General features: G+C 37.2%; 1 protein-coding gene across 12 annotated transcripts in view; it reads right to left on the bottom strand.

Annotated features, from left to right (window-relative positions):
- The window catches only part of Stard13 (StAR related lipid transfer domain containing 13), a 481490-nt gene that overhangs the window by 42225 nt on the left and 419765 nt on the right, over nucleotides 1–19500 (bottom strand). For all 12 annotated transcript variants that reach the window (XM_076872081.1, XM_076872080.1, XM_076872082.1 and 9 more), the window contains 2 exons: nucleotides 15410–15481; nucleotides 12727–12808 (listed from right to left, as the gene is read on the bottom strand). In XM_076872081.1, coding sequence (XP_076728196.1) covers nucleotides 12727–12808; nucleotides 15410–15481 — 154 coding nt within the window. The remainder of the gene's footprint in view (nucleotides 1–12726; nucleotides 12809–15409; nucleotides 15482–19500) is intronic.

The following is a 19500-nucleotide window of genomic DNA, read 5'->3' as shown; positions in this document are numbered from 1 at the left end:
GACTAACAAAATATAGAACATTTACCTTTACAAAAAAGCAATACAAAAGATAATCTTTAATGAAAGATAATATTTGAAATATCACATGCAAAAAAATCAATCTAGACACAGACTTTATGCTCTTCATAGAAATGGACTTAAAATGAATTATAGACTTTTTGTAAACACAAAACTATACACCTTCTAAATGAGAACACAGGATAAAGTCTACATGGCTGTAGGTATGGGGTATAGTGTTAATCTTTTAGATTCAACATAAAAGGTGCAATCCATGGCGGGGGGCAGGCGGAAATTGATGAAGAACAAGACTTCATTAAAATTCAAAAATTCTGCTCTGAGAATAACACTGTAAAGAGAATGAGAAGACAAGCTATATACTGGGAGAAAATATTTGCAAAAGACTGTCCTGATAAAGAACTGTAAGCTACAATGTTTAAAATCCAACAATTAAGAAAACAAATAGCCCAATTTAGAAATGGGTGAAAGATTTGTGCAGGCACCTTACCAAAAAAGATACACAGATAGAAAATAAAGCATATTAAAATATCTTCAACATCACATGTCATAAAGGAATTGCAAAGTAAAATAATAATGAAAACAAAAATCTAAAACACTGATGACAGAAACTCTCACTCATGCTAGTGAGAATACAAAATGGGTTAGCTACTTTGGAAGATAATTGAACAGTTTCTCACTGCAAAACATACCCTTACTGTTTGATCTAGCAGTCAAGTCACATTCCTTGGTATTTATCCAAGTGAATTGAAAATTTATGTCCATACAAAATTCTGCACAAAGGTATTATAGCAGTTTTACTCATTATTGCCAAAAATTGACAGCAATCAAGATGTTGTGAGAATTGATAAACTATGGTATAGCTGGACAATAAATTATTATTCAGCAATAACTAAGAAATGAGCTATTAAGTGATGGAAAGCATGGAGGAAACTTGAATGCATATTATTCAGTGCAAGAACCAATATTATAGGATTCTAGCTATATTACATTCTGGAAGAGGGAAACTAGGGAGACAATGAAAAGATCACTGATTGCCAGAGATTAGGGAAAAGGAGAGAGGAACAGGCAGAACACAGAGAGTTTTTAGTAGTAAAACTATATGGTACTAAAAGGGTGGATACATGTCATTGTACATTTGTTAAAACTCATAGAATAAAACCACTAAGAGCGAACCTATGAACTTCGGCGATAATGATTTATCAGTGTCCGTTCATGGATGATAACAAATGTACCTCTCTGTGGAGAATGTTGACAGTGGTGGAAATATGCATAATGGAAGGGATAAATGGGAGATCTGTTCTTGCCACTCATATTGGTTGTGAACCTAAAATTAATTGCTCTAAAGTAGTCAATTTAAAAATGTAATCTTTATTTTATTGTTAAAAAATAATTTTGTTTCTTGGACATTGACATTACTGATGGAAAGTGATGTGTATATCTTTTGTTCTTAGTCTACTTCCTCATTAGTTCTCAATCCTACTAACAAAATTATCATTATTAAAAACATCTTAGACATTCTGGGTACAATCTCAATCATGCACACAAACTATCCATCTCCTCTGACTCTTGCCTTATGCCTAAGAGGAGAATATTCTTTAAAGTAGTCTGCAACTTTTTACACATTTCAGGCATAATGTAGTAATGGCCTGTGATTTACCTCACACAAAGCAAAATAAACAATGGCTAACTGCTCCAAGAATCAAACTGAATGAAACATGTATTTCAGAGATATATGACAAAATTGTCTCTTTCTGATCTGGCTCCCATGGGTAAAAGAATGTCACATAGCAGAAGTATTCATTGCACCTGATAAAAACCACTGTGAAATTCTGGTGTGAGTGAGGCCAGCCTGCACTTCAGACAAATGTTTAGCATAGGAATTTGTTTGCATTTAACTTAATCCTAAGAAAGACAAAATCCTTTAGGTAATCCAAGTTGGTCTAATACTGCTGCCTGGAAAACTGTTCCGCATGAACAAAAATTTCAATTATAAAATTTCTAATTGAATCTAGTGGATCACAGCCTATCTTGAAACACAGACCATGATATATTTTTCTTCCCAACACCATAAGGAAGTATTAGAAGGAAGTATTACACATGGTAGTCATTACAGGCTTTTCATTTTTAACAGAACATACTTTGTTTATATGAGTCTGATCACTGATTTATTCTAACTAGTTGCAGTGGACCTTTGTGGTCAGAATAACAGATATATTCTCCACCACTGAACATGACAGCTTGTGATGTGTATCTTATTTGCATCCCTCCTGCCTATCAAAGGCACAGGGTCACAGTGAATCCATTCAGTCAATGTTTGCTAAGGAAACATTAGAGCTTGGCCAACTCCAGGGACCTTTTGGACTGATCCTTTTATTTTCAGATGAGGAAACAAAGCCTCTAACAGGACCACTTCTTCAAGGGAACCACACATTAGTAACAGATGAGCTAGAACTTCTTCCTGTCCAGTGATTTTATCTGCTTCTGTCTATCCAAGAAGAATTTTAGGAGGGCCTGGAAAATGAGGGCATGTGTCAGGTACCTGGCACAGGCTACACAACAAATGGCTATTTCCTCCCCCACTCCACTTTTTCCAGGAAAAGAAAAAACCCACAACACAGATGAGAGCTGTTTTCTTTGTGCTTAGAGCAAACTGGATTTGTATGTTAATATAAAAAAATAGTTTGCACCTTCAGAAGAATTGTCCACAAAATCTGTTAATTTCTACTGTTGTCTTCAGAATCCTTTAGGATGGCTGATGTATGGCTAAAGGGGAAATAATGGTCTCATTTTAAGAGTATGTGTTCTATACTAGAAAAAGGATAGGTTCTGGGAACACACAGACAAACAAGAGATGTTTTCTGCCCTTGGGGATCTCTTAGTTCTATGTGGAATATAAACATGTAAGAGAATAAGCAACTCAATTCCTAAAAGCATAAGGACAACACCTCCCACAGGAAATAATATTTGAGCAGGGAAATGAATAAGAGAAACTTGCTACCTAGGCTAGAAGAATTACAAACAGAGGAATACAAATGTCTTTTTAGATGTAGCAATTGGTGAGGGCAGTGTAGATAGAGGATGTGGACCGAGCAGATAAAAAGGATGGTTAAGATGGGAGTGAACCCTGAAAGGGAAGACAGTGGACACCACATGTTTGCCTATGAATTCAGCTCAGAGGGAAAGCGATTTAGGATATTTTGAGGAGAAAATGAATAATGTATCATCATGATATTCTCTAACAGGAAGAACCAATACAATAATTTGGGAACTTAACTTTCTTCTGAGTTCTAGTTCAACTTAATATTTATTGACATCCTGCTCAGTACAAGGACATAAAATACCAAGCACCCAAAATTTACAAATGAAGAAGATATAGTCCCCACTGTGGAGCCCTTAGGAACTGGTAGAAAGTCCCTCCATGCCTGATGACCACAGCAGGAACCAGGCAGTGGGCAACATAAAATTGAGTTGGGTACAACTCTCAGGGGCGCATAGGAGGGAGAGTCAGAGAGTCAGAAAGACCAGGTTCTGGGAAGATGGCCTGGACTATAGGAGGGGAGGGATCCTGCAGAAGAACAGGAAGGGAGGGCAGTGCATAGTGGGAGGGCTGCGGATTGTGAGCAGTGTGTTCCAGGAATGGAGGGTAAAGGGAGAAACACAGAGCCCAAACACACTGGGCATAGAAGCCTGGGCAAACCACAGAAATCTCCATCATATTTTAGACACATATTTTACATTTGAACTGCCAGACTTCAGATTGGACATGAAGTCACTCATGGTGATTTCATGGACAGTTTCCTGGGATAGTTCTAAAATTTCTGCCAAAGACATGCGAAAAATAACAAGAGATGAACAAAAGAGTTCACCTCTTTGAGACAATTTTGAGTCAAGCCCAGCAGCCTGAACTTCTCACCCTGGGTTCCTGTGTCAGGGCAGTGGACCTAGCATGGTCTGCCGAGGAGTGTCCTGGGTGGGGCCCTCAAAGACATTCAGGAACCAAGTCACTGAAGACTTACTACCGACCCAGGGATCAAAGGTGAACAAGTCCAAGCAAGTTAGGGGCCAGCTCCTCCTCTGGGCTGTAAGCCACAGGGCATGAGAAAGGGCTCTGTGCTGATGGGGTTTAGCAAACACTGATTCTGGAGAGCAGAGTGGTTATGCTACGCCAAACAGACAGCTCTGGTATGTAATCCCTGAGAGCAGGGCCTTTTGAAAGTCACAGACCATCAGTAGGGGGCCTATATGGTGCCTGCGGGAAGTAAAAAATATGAGTAGTAAGAAATCAGTAAGTGGCTGTCATCATGACACTGCAGAGTCAGTCTGGAAATGTCATGCCTATGTTCTGCCTTCTGGCTCTTTCACCAAATGTTCAGGCTGCAGCAGGAAAAGTGACCTTGAACCCACAAACAACTGCCCCTGGATATTAGCTGAGATGTGGGAGAAAAGTGGAGGCCATGGTTAGCTGTGTGAAGAAAAGTATGCCTAGGTTGTCAGAAGAGAGGACATAGGTGAGGCCTTGTGTAAGGTCACGTAACTTGCATGAGAAAATAACATTAAGTTATATATTCTAACTAATGATCAAAGTTTCAAATAATAGCATAACTATATTGGCCAATCAGTAAAGGACGACAACCAAAGAGGCCCAAAGGTAAATGCAGGGATGGGATTTCCTTAGACTTAGAATTTCAGACAAATTTAATATTCACATATGCTTGCTTTGGAGTGTACTTAGCTTTTTAACCAGACAACAACTTCATCTGATCCAGTAATTTCACTAGTGAAAACCAGTCCAAGTTGAAATAAGGGTCACGGCCACACATTTCTGAGAGAGGTTCAAGAACTGAAAGCAAAACACAAACAACCCAGTGGGAACTGGAGGGTTTGGAAGCCTCTATTCACTGACATAACACAGTGGGGCTTCTCTTCTTCCCTTCCCCTGTGGATGAGGATTCTCCAGTCTCAATCTCCTTCTGTTACTCTTCTCCTGCCCCCATCTCCAGTGACCTTGCTACTCTCAGAATCTTCAGACCCTCAAATGCTGACTATTTCAGTCTCTAATGAGGTCCCTGTCCATTCAACTGTACTGTGGATATCTCCACCTATCTCTGGTCCCCCAAGCAGATCTGTTCTTCTTAATTTTCCTTCTGGCCACTTCTTGAACACTCACCAGCCCCCTGGACCTGCCAGGGAGGTGGATGTTCCCTGTCTCAGGGACAGGCATCTCCGCATTCCAGCTTAAACAACAGTAGCTACCACATCTGTTCTTCACAGGTTGTGGTGACAACTAAATGGGAGCACACAACTTAGTGCATAGTGGCCCTCACTACATGCTACCCATTTTCTGGCAAAGCAAGGCATTTTTTAAAAACACTGCTAATGTAATACAAACACCTAAAATGCATATAGAGAGAAGTGTTAAATATTAAAGCTATGAACTCCTTCTTTGTTCACTCTCTTGCCTGATTTCCTAGTTTCCTGTGTATTCTTCCTGAAAGTTTTGGAATCACAAAGTCACCTTGAATATCTTGTTAGAAAAGGCCACAGAAGAGGCTATTTTAAAACACAAAATCAATGTTTTCATGCAAAATAATGTATAGAGAAATTCCCTGTTTTGACCCCCTAGGTCTGTACCTGACTGTACACCTAGCTTATTCTCATATTGCATAGGCTATCTCAGTGGTGAGGTTCATGGTGGGAGTGGGGATGAGGATAAAGAGACCTTTTCTAAACATTAATTTAGAACAAAAATTTAATGTTCAAAACAGTCACATCAATGTTCTTATGAAATAATTCCTACTAGCAGTGTTGTTGTGGATAATCCCTACTAGCATTTACTAGATATTGGTGGGCAAATTATTTTATAGCCTGTTTCTTTCTCTGTAAAATGGGAATATGTTAGGGCCTATCTTATAGGGTCGCTAGGAGAATTCAGAGTAAATATTTGTAAAACTGCTTAAGAGAAGAGCCTGGTACAAAGAGAGTATTTTATTAGTGTTTTAAAGAAATAAAACAACTGATCATTGGGAATTGTATTTATTTGCAGACCCAAGATTTTAAAAGTGGAAGAGTACTGTAAGGATCAAGTAATCCCTTGTTTTCTTTGCCCACTGACTTGTCCAAAGACTTAGTCTAATTAATAATCATCCTATATTATTATATGACACAATAATACAATATATAATATTGTGCATTTTCTGTGATAAACATTCTAGAAGGGAAAATATTTATAATGTTATCAACATTCATAAAGACTAGCATTATTTAATATTATTAATGTTATTTAACATACTCAAATCAAATATGGGCCTTTGCATGTAGAGCTGAACTGTAAATATCATTCTCATTAGGTGCCCCTCCTTGCTCCATATAAAACTCAGTGTTATATATTACTCCTTTAAATATGAAGGGCAGAAATACACCGCACAGTCCTAACCAAATCCATAGTTATATCAAACAACACTGAACACTTTGGATGGCCTTATTTTACAATGAAATAATTAATTAGCATTTATTAACAAAACAAATTATGCAAATGTTTAACTAACACCCACTTAGAAATCCAAGGCCTATGTTAGCAGCCTGAGTGAACACTGTAAACATACCAAAATGCTAATAAAATATGTTAATTCTCTAAAAAATTTCATCCTGGAGCTTTGGTTTGCTCTAATTTGCCTTAAAGTTGACAAACTTTTCAAGCCAGTTTGATACCTTGATTATCCCTACAATCTGACAGAGTTATGGTTTCGTTCATTTCACTTAGATTCAATTTGCAATGAGCTTTCCATGGCTTACAAGAGAAAAAATTTTAAGTTAAGGATTCAATCAAAAACATCCAAAGAGAATTTTAACTATGGTTTCTAAAATAATAGCACAGTCTTATGAATTGTAGTAATAAACATTTCTAAGAGTGTCTACTGTGCACTGGTCCTGTTAGCCTTGCTGAAGCCACAGTGAAACTCAGCTCTCATTCTGGAACTTCATGCCTTAACAAAGACAGAAAACTTCTCTAGTTTCTGGGGACTAAAATTAAGAGCTGCAAAAATTAAAAAAAGAAAATGAGATCTACACATCCATATATTTGGAGCCAGTCCTGGCCCCTCCTGCCAGCTGTACCCTTAGTACAAAATATATATATACATTTCCAAGCCAATCAAAAAAAGGTGGTAATTCTTCAGTATATTGGGACCTAGCACATTAGCTGCCTGTCGACACAGGAGAGACATTTGCAGAAAACCAAAGGCAAGAAAAATTCTTGTCATTGATACCATTCATACAAGACTTCCAGCTCTCCTGTATTCTTTAGTGTACCTGGCAAAGGCTACCCTGCCCTCGGGCTAGGATTTCTCTACAATTCTGCAGTATCTCAGCATTTTAAATGTGTATGAGAACTGTACAGCCCACGAAGCTTTAAAAATAAAACAGGAGACCAGCTCCATCTCTGTGTCTACAGTGCATAAAGAAGAAAATGAACAAAATTGCAACCTCTTACTGCTCTTTTGGCATTAATCATGACTTACCATCCTGAGTGGGTGAGTGTCTAATTAACCACTCATCAATCTCAAAGTTTTAAAAGCGCTGTCATTCCCCTCGGGCTGGAGATCTTCTGCCTACTTTCTGCTATTTGCAAGGCAGGAAATCTGTGTCTTGATGGAACTCACAGGAAGGGAAAGAAACTCCATGCTGCTTCTTTTTGGCCAAGCCACCTCCATCTGTCTACCTCCTCCATCTGCTCCCTTTGATCCACCCTGGGTGTGATTACTCCTTTGGCCTCTGTTCTACCCACAGCTCCTGAGGCCCAAGAATTTCAGTTCACACACCTCTAGCCAAATGTTTTTCTTGCTTCATAATATTTTTGGAGACATAGTTGCCCTAAGAATTCTTCCAATTATAACAAACTCCTGTCACTCTAACAATTTTTACACAAGCTGAGCTCTTATTAGGAGCGCTTCAGGGTCTAGTATTGCTGCCCTCCCTTGTGTTGATGTAGTAATGTATTTTGGGGTACAGATGTATGGATTTTTCTGCAGCTGGGTCTTGATGGGTCATGTGTTCTACAAGAGAAGACTTCTTGATTTTTCTGGCTAACACAAGTATTATTACTCAGAACTTTATACGTCTACATGATTTCATATTAATAGTACTGGCTCATTCCCATAACACATCTGAAAGACATTTTTTAAAAGTGTAGACTTTGATGGAAAAGTCCATAACTTATTCTAAGCATTTTGGATCATATTCAGCAGTGAGTAGATAAGGATTTACCACCCGCATGTTTGAGATTCAATGTTTGACCCAGTAAACCATATACGTCATCCTGTGAACAGAATTGCACAGTCTTTGTTCCTGAAATTTTGATTTTAAAATATGTTATAGAATTTTTATTCTTGGTTTAAAATTCAGTCTTTCATTAACATTTTAGAGATTAAATTCTAAGTAAAGTACAACAAAGCTACTGGACGTAATGAGTGAGTCTAGAAAGATTGCAGGATTAAAGGACAATATATGAAAAATACATTCTATGAACAGACAACTAGAAATTGAAATGATAAAAGGTAGTACTATTTACAACACAATCAAGAAATTCCTAGGTACTATCAAGTATGTATATGTAATACCATATGCTGAAAACCAGAAATAACTGGTGGAAAAAGCAGAGACCTAAACAAATAGACATATACTGTTTTTAAAACAAAAGAGTAAATATTAAGGTACCAGTTCTTTCCAAACTAATATACAGATTCATCACAATTCAAATCAAAACCCCAGTGAGATTTTTAAAATAGATACTGACAAGCTATTTTTAACATTTATGTGGAAATGCAGAGGAACTAGAATAGCCAAAACATCCTGGCAAGGTAAACAAAAGTTAGAGGACTCAATATTGAATCCCAAGACTTATTTAAAGCTAAATAATCAAGGCAATGTCAAATTGATGAAAGGATAGACACATAAATAAGTAGAGCAGATCTGAGCTGCTAGAAACACATACATATATGGTCAAAGCAAAGAGCATTGTCTAGTTAACATGGAACTAAAACAATTGAGTATTTTGGATATTAATATGCAAAAAAATGAATCTTGATCCACACTTTGCATATTAATCAACTCAGAATGGATCATGTATAAATACAAAAGTTATTAAATATATAAAAGAAAATGTAGGAAAAATAATCATGACCTTATGTTAAGCAAAGACTTTAAAAACATAAAATAATAGATAAATTAGACTTTAGCAAAATTGGAAACGTTAATTGTATGAAAGATACTGCTAAGATATTAAAAAGACAAGAAATGGACCAGCAGAAAATAGTTTTGAAACATATATGTATATACACACTATATATATAGTATATATAATAGTTTAAAATATATATACATATATATCTCCCCCAGGGATTGAACCCAGGGGTGCTCAACCACTAAACTACATCCCCAGCCCCTTTTATTTTTTATTTTGAGATACAGTCTTGTTAAGTTGCTTATCTCCTTCCTAAGTTGCTGAGGCTGTCTTTGAACTTGGGATCACCTCCAGAGTAGATGGGATTACAGGCATGTGCCATCATGCCCAGAAAACATTTTAAAACATATCTGACAAAGGATTTGTATCTAGGACAACAATCTATCAAAAGTCAACAATAGAAAACAAACAGTACAATTAAAAACGGGCAAAAGTTTTAAAAATTATTTTACAAAGAAGATAGATGTCAAATAAGTATATGAAAAGATATTCAATATTATTAGTCATTATGAAAATGTAAAATACATATGTAATGTAAATTAAAATCAATGCAATAATATTAGAAATCTGTAAGAAAGTCTAAAAACAAAACAAAAACTGACAATAATGAAGTATAGCACAATTATAACTCTCATGTATTGTTAGTGGAAATACAGAAGAGTAGGGTAACTTTGGAAATATTTACTGGTTTCTTGAGTTAACAACAGATTTGTCATATGGCCCCCACAGTTTCATTCCTAAGATTTTATTCAAAAGAAATGAAAACTTATGCTCACTCAAAAACTTGAATATGAATGCTCAGAATGCCTTTATAATCATCCAAATCATCATGTCAAATTGATGAAAGGATAGACAGACACATAAATAAGGAGAAAATGAATAATGTATCATCATGATATTCTCTAACAGGAAGAACCAATACAATAATTTGGGAACTTAACTTTCTTCTGAGTTCTAGTTCAACTTAATATTTATTGACATCCTGCTCAGTACAAGGACATAAAATACCAAGCACCCAAAATATACAAATGAAGAAGATATAGTTCCCACTGTGGAGCCCTTAGGAACTGGTAGAAAGTCCCTCCATGCCTGATGACCACAGCAGGAACCAGGCAGTGGGCAACATAAAATTGAGTTGGGTACAACTCTCAGGGGCACATATACCCAAATATACTTCAACTGGTGAATAGATAAACAAACTGTGGTATATCCATACACTCAGAAATGAAACAGAATGAACTACTAAACAACATAACAACATGAGTGAATCTTAAATGCATTATTCCAAGGGAAAGAAGACAGGCTAAAAAGGCTACATACTGTTTTAATTTCCTTTGTATGATACTCTGGTAAAGGGAAAGCTATAGGCAGAAAAAAATAAATCAGTAGTTGCCGAGATTGGAAGTAGGGGTAGAAGTTGACAATTAGAACCAGGGTACTGGGGGGTGATGGAGCTGTTCTGTGTCTACACAGTGGTGGTGGTTTTATATGACTGTAGGCATTTGTCAAAACTCAAAAAAAAAATGTGCACTAAAAATAGTGAATTTCACTTTATATATATACCATACTTCAATTTAAGGAAAACACTCCATGTATGTATGATATAAAATACACTCTACTGCCATGTATAATTAAAAAGAACAAATAAAGAAATTTAAGAAAAACATTAAAAAATTTAATGAGAAAAAGGTAATGTAATATAACTTAAAAAAATAAAACTTTTCTTTCTTTCTTTCTTTTTTTTTTTTTCAGTGCCAACTAGCAATTAACATGCTCAGTGAACAATAAGAGGAAACACTCAGGATGAGGTACTGGCTGAACAGTACTGAGTGAAATGAATGCTTCTGAAGAGGAATATGCTCCTGCATGGCGGGTGCCTTTAACAAGAAGACAGAAAAAGACACTTTTCCAATTCATTACATTTAAAGAATCACAACCAAATCATCCATTCAACTCTCAAACTCTCAAAAATGGCATTTTGTGCTTATTTGTTTTCTAGTTCAAATAGCCTGTTCCTGTTCTGGTTCAAATTTATGAAGAGTTCTTAGCTCTTCTACCTGACCAGATTGTTATCTTGAACTTGAGCAAACTCACAGTATTGCTTTCTTGAACATTCAAGGATATTTTTAAATACAAATCTAATTTCACATAGGAACCATGAAGTGACTGACTTGTTATCACAAAAATATTTATGTCAGAAGATTTAGCAATCCTAAAAATAAGATGATTTTACATACTTCTAATGTGCATTGGTTTCTCCTAATGTTGACAAGCTTTGGTCATCATTATTTTCCCCTCACACTACCATCTTTTGTATGCTAATGCAGAATGTACTAGAAAGAACCCTGCACTGAAGGTCACTGATATTGGATTTAAGGTGCTTTCCAACTTGTAACAAGCTATACTACCTTAGTGAAATAACTTATTGCACAATAACTAATAACAAAATAACTTATTGACCAATAGAAAGAAAGAAAACCACTTCACTTCACCTCCAACTCTGACCTTTCTCCAGTGCCTTCATTAGGAAATTTCAGAGACTTACAGACAAAGATCTCCTCTTATGCAGAATATAGATTATATTGAATGCTTTAGTACCCAAACAGTAATGTTACTTATTTGTTCATGTATTCATACCTCATTTATTTCACTAGGTTTCTCCAATTCCACTATAAAGTGTTTAAGAGGAGAGAATTATTCACACATACATCTTTGTCTTCTATAGCATCTATCACACTGCAAAATCTTCAATATGCTGGTTTGCTGATGATATAATTATTTGGCTTTAGATTTTCTAATTTCAGAATAATCAATTGACTTTTCAAAAAAGAATATATAGTCAAGTGTGACAAACTCATGGAGGTTTCTAGAGCCTTTCCTGACCTCTCATGCTACGGCCACCCCTATCGTTTCCTCCCACTAACTCATCTATGTCTTCCAACTTATGCTTATATCCTCATCCTATTTTACTTTTTGGGGGGTGGTGGTACTGGGGATTGAATTTAGGTGCACTCTCCCAGTGAGCCACATCCCTAGCCCTATTTTGTTTAGAGACAGGATCTCACTAGTGTAGTGCCTCGCTAAATTGCTGAGGCTGGCTTTGAACTTACAATCTTCCTGTCTTAGCCTCGGGAGCCACTGGGATTACAGGTGTGCACCAATACGCCTGGCCCTATTTTACTTTTAATAGCATTTAACACATTCTGAAATAACCTTTCCCCTTCTTTCTCTCTTCTCTTCCTTTTTCCTAATCCAGTGTCTCCGGTTTCCTACCAGAATTTAAGTTCCATGAAAACATGAATTGATCATGCTCACTGTAATATACTCAGAAACTTGATCTTGTCCAAAACATAATAGGGATAATAAGTACATAATACATATTTACTGAATTGTTAAACTTGTTCCTCAATTTAGTATACCTACTGGAGGCTGACCAATAGAAAGAAAGAAAACCACTTCACATGATTTACCTGCAAAGAGGTTCTACAAGGTCCTTTTCAAGAAAATCATGATCATTCTTGACACCCACAATGTTGATGGGAAATTGTGAATCTGAGGGAGAAAAAGGGAGAGACAAAGAGGTTCATGTGCCTTGTTTTATCTGAATGGGTACCAACATATTCGGGTCACTAAGGTCTGTACAAGCCACAGAATTTAATAGCAGTTAGGATCAATTACCACTGTTGGTGTTGTTTAATATAGCAGATAATTTTTATCACAGTGAATGCTTTTGAGAGTACAAAATAAATGTGAAATATGAGAATAATCAAGTGCTTGACCTTGGGTAGAATTAAATACTAAGTGCCTACATTTTTATAGCTTATCCTTATTATAGACATCCTGAGGCCGATTAGGGCTTGGAGGAGAGCTTTTATTCTCTCACCAGCCTCCTAAAGTGTAGGTCACTGACTTCTGTCCTAATGATTCATGGAATGCTTAGTATGGCAGATTTTCTTTTTTCCTTCAAAAAGGACATTTCCCAAAATACCCAAAGTTCAATGGACTCAAATGTTTTCTTTTGTAGCAAAATCATGAGTCACTTTGAAGTGCGAGTAAAATGCTCAAACAATTGATTCTATCAAAAGAGAAGGAAAAATTTCAATAACATGACTTTTCTCCAACAGACAATCCATGCCAGCTTTGGAGGTCAATGATAATCTTCAGAAACATGGAATTAATTTTAGTCAACTTATTGATGTAGGTAAAAATCAGGAGATCATTGGGCATAGAGATCATCATCAATTTTAACAATGTTGGTTCATTCTTTTTCATCTTATATTCTGTACTGTTTATACCTTGTCAGTCATGATAAATCTAATGGTATCTAAATCTCAGTGTGCACTGGAAACAGAAACAATTTCTCTTCTGTCAAAAAAAAAATAAGAATAATAATAATGTGTTTAAATTCCAGATGGTCCCAGAATGAAGACTTGTCTCATTCTATCAGCAAGTGTGTTGTAGTAAGGAGTAGATACTGACCACAGTGGTCCTGGCTTTGAGTTCTGATTACTTCTTAGCTATGAAACTGGGGGCAAGATACTTACCTTTCTTTGGGCCTCTGTTTCCTCATCTATAAAATGGTGATGATGATAATTATAATATCCACCTCATGGCAGTGTTGTGAATATTAACATATAATATAAGTAATGTGCTCTGAAGAATACTTGACACATAGCCTTATAGAAGTACTTGGTCTTGTTACATTTAGTCTATACAAGTGTCTTAAACCAAATCAGAGAGGCACATGTAACTTAGGAGCTAAGCTATCTTACCTCTTAGATATTTATGGAATCTTTAACATTTAAATCTCATTGTATTTTAAGTTTATAAGAGATTGTACATTATGGAAAATATGCTCATTAAGGATCAAGGATTTTAGTTCTGACAGCTTCCTCTTTGGAAATGCCATTTAAGCTCAACCTTAAGCTTCTCATTCCTCATTAGTAAACTGGTGAAAATGGGAGTGAGGGAGAATTGCACAAACCATTTAAACCTTAGAAGATTGTTCCTTGTCTAAAAGGTGACAATTCTATGAAAACTTTTACCAGAGATCCTAGATCACAAACACATGCAGAAATAAGCTCTCCTTTATCTTTTCAGAATTTAAGTGGGAGAAGTAAAATGCTCTGCTTTTTAATATAAAACTGAGCTTCCAGATGAAGGGATAAAGTTGCCTCTAAGTAAAAATTAATTTTGTTGATTATTTTCATTCTACATAAATTTCATGCCATCAGGAGAGAAGTCAGCAATGTTTAGTGTGCTGGGTACCTCTGGGTAGTCCTGCAGACTACCCTCCATTTCTGTTTCTCTGTGCCCTGCTTTGTGCCCTATTGGGATATATGACATCCCAGGGGACCCGTGCCCTCTGGCTTCCTTTCATGTTTGATCAGTGAGAAGCCCTGACTGGAGTCTGAAAGAGGAGCTTAAGGTCAGGATAGTTATCCTCTGGTTCTTGACAGTAAAGGCTGCCCAGGGCCAGCTGTGTGCTCCCAAGAGTCTCTTCTAGTCTCCTCTCCCCTGGGCTCTGGCACCTCTCCTTTCCTGCTTTGGGTTTGGTATGACAGCTCTGTTGCACTGCTCCTCATGGATTCCATATCCTGTCCACACCTTTGTAATGAACCCATTAGCAATAATCCTTTGCAGATGAGCTCGACTATGCCATCTGTTCATTGCTGGGTTCCTTACAAATACACTTTGAATAAGGACCATTCGAGAAGAAGTTAAAAGCTGTGGTTATTTTTTTTATATATGTAGAGGTGAACAGAAATAAAAGAAATTACAAACCAACTAATTCTGAGACTTCTAAGAAGTTTTAACAACTGATTTATTGAAGTTTTAAGAAAATGAGCATGGCAGAGAACAAGCCAGGAAAAAGGTACGGAAAAGCTGCTGATGGCAAAACCCTGGAAGGAAAACAGATGTGGGGGTTTCTGGTAAAGAGATGAGCATTGGAGTGGGAAGCAGAAAGAAACTGGGCTTGGAAAGAGATCCTCATTTCTAAGTTGGTATCAGGACAAGCCTTGAGCATTGCAAAAGCTGAGAGGACAAGAAAGCAAAGCAAAACAGTAAAAGACCTGGAAAATAAAACGATCCATATGGTTCATTTTGAATTTTATTCTCTTTGTAAAGAACAAAGAGAAGGGCTGAGCGTACCTTCGTATAACTGTGCATATTGTGGGAACCCAGCAGCCCGCAGCCAGTCACATGCTTCCTTTGCCTCAATTTCTGAAAAATAAGAGAAAAAGAAAATTGTGAGTTCAACAGGCACACCCCAGCACTCTGTCTCCTTCATTGAGAAGATGCTAGTGAGCTTTGTGCAAGTTGTTACAAGGCAAAATTGTTCTCAGGTAATTCTGTATAAGTCGCCCCATCCCAAAATGGGCGTAAAATGAACAGGCAACATAAAGGACCTTGTTATATAAAGTTATCTTCACTGTAGATCCATAAGTATGGAGGTAATAACAAAACCACAGGAGACAGAACATAAAGGTTGAATTTCAGGCAGGGAAAAATACCTTATTTACACACCAGGAAACCAGGGGAGTAGGTAGGAAGAAGGAAGACTTCTTTATGATCCTCTTTTTAATGGCTTTGTTTGAGTTTCCAAGATAAGGTTAAGGGTATTTATTCAACATTCCTTTATTCTTTCACTCTTGGAATAATGAAAGACCATAACTGGGTAGTCTGTGAAAATGTATTTTTCTCATGAAGGGAGGTATTACAAAAATCCAAGGTATTATTATTCCTTTAATTTCACTGATGACCTTAATTCCCAATGCATTTTAACAAGATGTTCATTCATCAAGCACAACTGAATGATTTCCAGCTCAGAGTGCGTGCGGCATGGAAAAGAAAATGGAGATTTGAGTTTGATGGGGCTACTAGAATCTCTGGGGGCCAAGCCCAAAATGTTATATCCTTCAGGCAACCATTGAAGGGTCACCCAAAGGACCACCCGACCACCTGTCTGGGAAAGCTGTGGTGTGAGATGGGAGGAGTCCAGTGTGTGAATCAGGTCACCGTTCGACCTTATGAATCCTGGATCATTTCTCAGCCATAACTCTGTTAAATAAACATGACTCTGAGGGAAAATAAATTCATCTGTCAAAAGTCCAGTTTCTCCAAACAAAATCAAACAGCTGATTGTAACAGGTCTCTACCAAGGAGCTTCTTCTGCTGTTGGGATGGGCCCACCTCAGGTCAGTGCATTTCCATTTACTGTGATGTTTGGTTTCCCCAGAGCCAAAGCTGGAGAGTCCAGGGCCTTCTTAGGATCACTGTGCAGAATCCATCTGCACTAACATTGGCCATGGGCTTGAGACTGTACCTCTATGGTGAAAGCTCAGTATAGTATAATGTTTGATATGCAAAGACATTTGGTATGTATGTTAGGAAAATAGACCAAAGTCTAGTTCTTACTCCCTAAAACAAAGAGCAAAAGTTATATCTCTGACCCACTGATCTGGTTAGACCTAGATTGAAATTTGTCAGTAAATTCAGGGAAGAGAGCCTTTGGTGATTCCTGCCCCAAAGAGTTTGTTCCTTTGGCATTCCTTAATCTGTTGTCACCCCAGGGACTGACAATTTCTAAATCTGAGTTCTATCCCTGATGTGTGACCAGCACAGATCTAACATGTTCTCATTCCTGCCACATACATGTTTCAGAAATACCTGGGGTACCAAGTTGGAAATAAAAGCTTTGGAAAATATTTTTACTAAGAGGAGGGTCTCTGTTTCACAAAGGCTGTTCAAACCAGAGCTTTGGCTACATAATGCTGCACTGGCTAACCTGTGCTTTCCCTTTGGAAGGTGCACAGGGCAATTCATGTATTGCCTGCAGGTTCTATTCAGTACTCATTTGAGAATCCTTATGTGAAGGCTTTTACTCTGATAATCACAGACTATTTCACAGTGACTAGAAAAGGCACCTTCTATTTGTTACACTTAGAAAATGTAGTGAGTCTCTACTGAGTCATAGATAAATTGATGCCCTATAAATTTTCAAGCTTGAGATTTGCTTTCCGCTTCAATATGATACAGTGGGTAATAATGAGAAAATATCTAATTTCTAGACATGCTTTAAATTTGATTATGTGACAGCAAACTTTAGAGAGAAGCACAGAATTTTGTATTTTCTATTTAAATTACATCCATTCTTTGTCTTTTTCTATTTAATTATCACTTTTACTATGATAAAAATGTAGTGTTAAACAAGAGAATTTGAGAGAGCCAGGCCATGAAGAACAAATGAAGGGGACCCAGAAAATAGGGGTTATACAACACAGAAGCTCAAAGGAGATTAGGAAGTGAGAACAGGAATCAGTATGCACTCCACCAGGCTGGGGATGGGAGGGATGACAAGGTGGGGAGAAGTGGACAGCCAGGGGTCCTTCCAGAAAAACTTTAGGAGCTGAAAACTCTGGTTGGGCAGTGGGATGGGACTGAGGCTAGACAGGGAGAGGCTGGGGTTTTTCAATTTAAAATGAAATGATAATTTCATTTCATTTTTTCCCCAAATAAAAGCAACATTGATAACGAATTGAAATCTTAAAATCTTATTCATATACAAATATGAATAACTAAATCTTCACCAGAACCCGGATAAATCAATTGCTCAATGGACTTGTTTTTTGTTTGTTTTTTAAATGAGTAGGCATTTATCTTTTAGGTCTGAAAATAAATTGGCAAGAGTAACTCTAAAACACTCCCCCACACGTGAGCTCCTTGAGCCACATTGCTCCCACACTTAATTACCGTCTATTTACGAAGCGCCCCTCAAACACATGCCATCTTTCCCATTCCCTTATAAGACCCAACTATATGCTACCTTACAAAGACCTCTTGTCTCAGTTGAAGGCAAAACAAATCTTATTTACTGGTCAGTGATGAAGCAAACAAACAAAATTACCTGGCACAATTAACCACTCTCAAATTTGATCTTGCATATGAAATTGAGTTGGAGGCTCTTGCAATTTCTATTGATACCCTAAAGTCCCTATTAACACCTATCAGCCAAACACTAATGTTTTCCCCAGGCCTGTTATAGTGGCCCATACAGGAAAATTAAAAAGGAATCATATTGCCAGTGTCATCATTTCACGAAGATTTCCCTAATGAGATTTAAATGACATTTGAGGAGAAAAGTATGAAAATCTCCTTTTTTAATGTGCTCTTGTTAGCCAGCATCATATTACATAAAAGCACTAAGAGCTATTAAAATCACATTTTAACAATTTAATTTGTTTTCCATTTAACCATTACCAGCCCTGTAGTAGCTCCGGGGTTATAAGGCAGAGCATCAACTCATTGAAACTGTCTTGCTGAAAACCTGAGTTATGGAGTGGAACTAGAGAATGCCACTGGACAAAGGAGCCTGCAGATCTTTATGAATGTTACTGTGCTATAGTAGTTCTCCCTTATACATGGGAATATGGCCTAAGACTTCCAGTGAATGCCAGAAACCCTATATCAAACATGGCATATACTATGGTTTTTGATCTAATAACTGAGATGCCTACTAAGCAACTAACAGGTAGGTAGCTTATATATAGCATGGTTATACTTGGACAAGAGGCCAATTCATATCCCAAGGGGGACAGAACGAGATGATATAGGACAGTATGAGATTTCATCATCCTGCAGGATAGTGTACAATTTTAAACAAATGAATTGTTTATTTATGGCACTTTCCATTTAACATTTTCTAACTGAGGTTGACTCTGAGTAACTGAAATTGTGGAAAGTGAAATTGTGGGTAAGGAGAGGGGACAATTGTACTTTGCTGGGGAAAATGCTATTCATTTGGTTGGTTATTATGACAGCATTTCAACAGAAGTTTTTGCCTGCTCAACATTCTTCCCTGCTTCTCCTGATAATAGAACCTCTCTATGTGAGGAACATCTTTTGTATGGTTTAAGAGGGGGTGAGAGCTCTTGCCCCCCACCATATACCTGATCCTATAACCACTACCCACCTGAGAATGTCCTGCTTCTCTAAGCAGCATCTCTCTGCCTTTAGTCTATGAAGATTAAGGAGCTTTGGGACCTTAAGTCAACAGTCATTTGGGAATGAAATCAACTGGTTGAAAGGAGGACACACAGTTTTTCACTTGGTGGCTTGATCTGCACAAAAACCAAGCAATCCTTTTCATTTGGTTTACTCACAAATTCAGTAGGTGGTTGGTGCTAGGCACAATTTCCTGCCACCTGTCTGCCATTCCACTTGAGGCAAAGTCACTGTTTTGC

This window comes from Callospermophilus lateralis, chromosome 12, assembly GCF_048772815.1.
Source record: "Callospermophilus lateralis isolate mCalLat2 chromosome 12, mCalLat2.hap1, whole genome shotgun sequence".
NCBI classification, from domain to species: domain Eukaryota; kingdom Metazoa; phylum Chordata; class Mammalia; order Rodentia; family Sciuridae; genus Callospermophilus; species Callospermophilus lateralis.
Note: the sequence above shows the minus strand (reverse complement) of the source record. Positions and strands in the feature narration are given on the sequence as shown.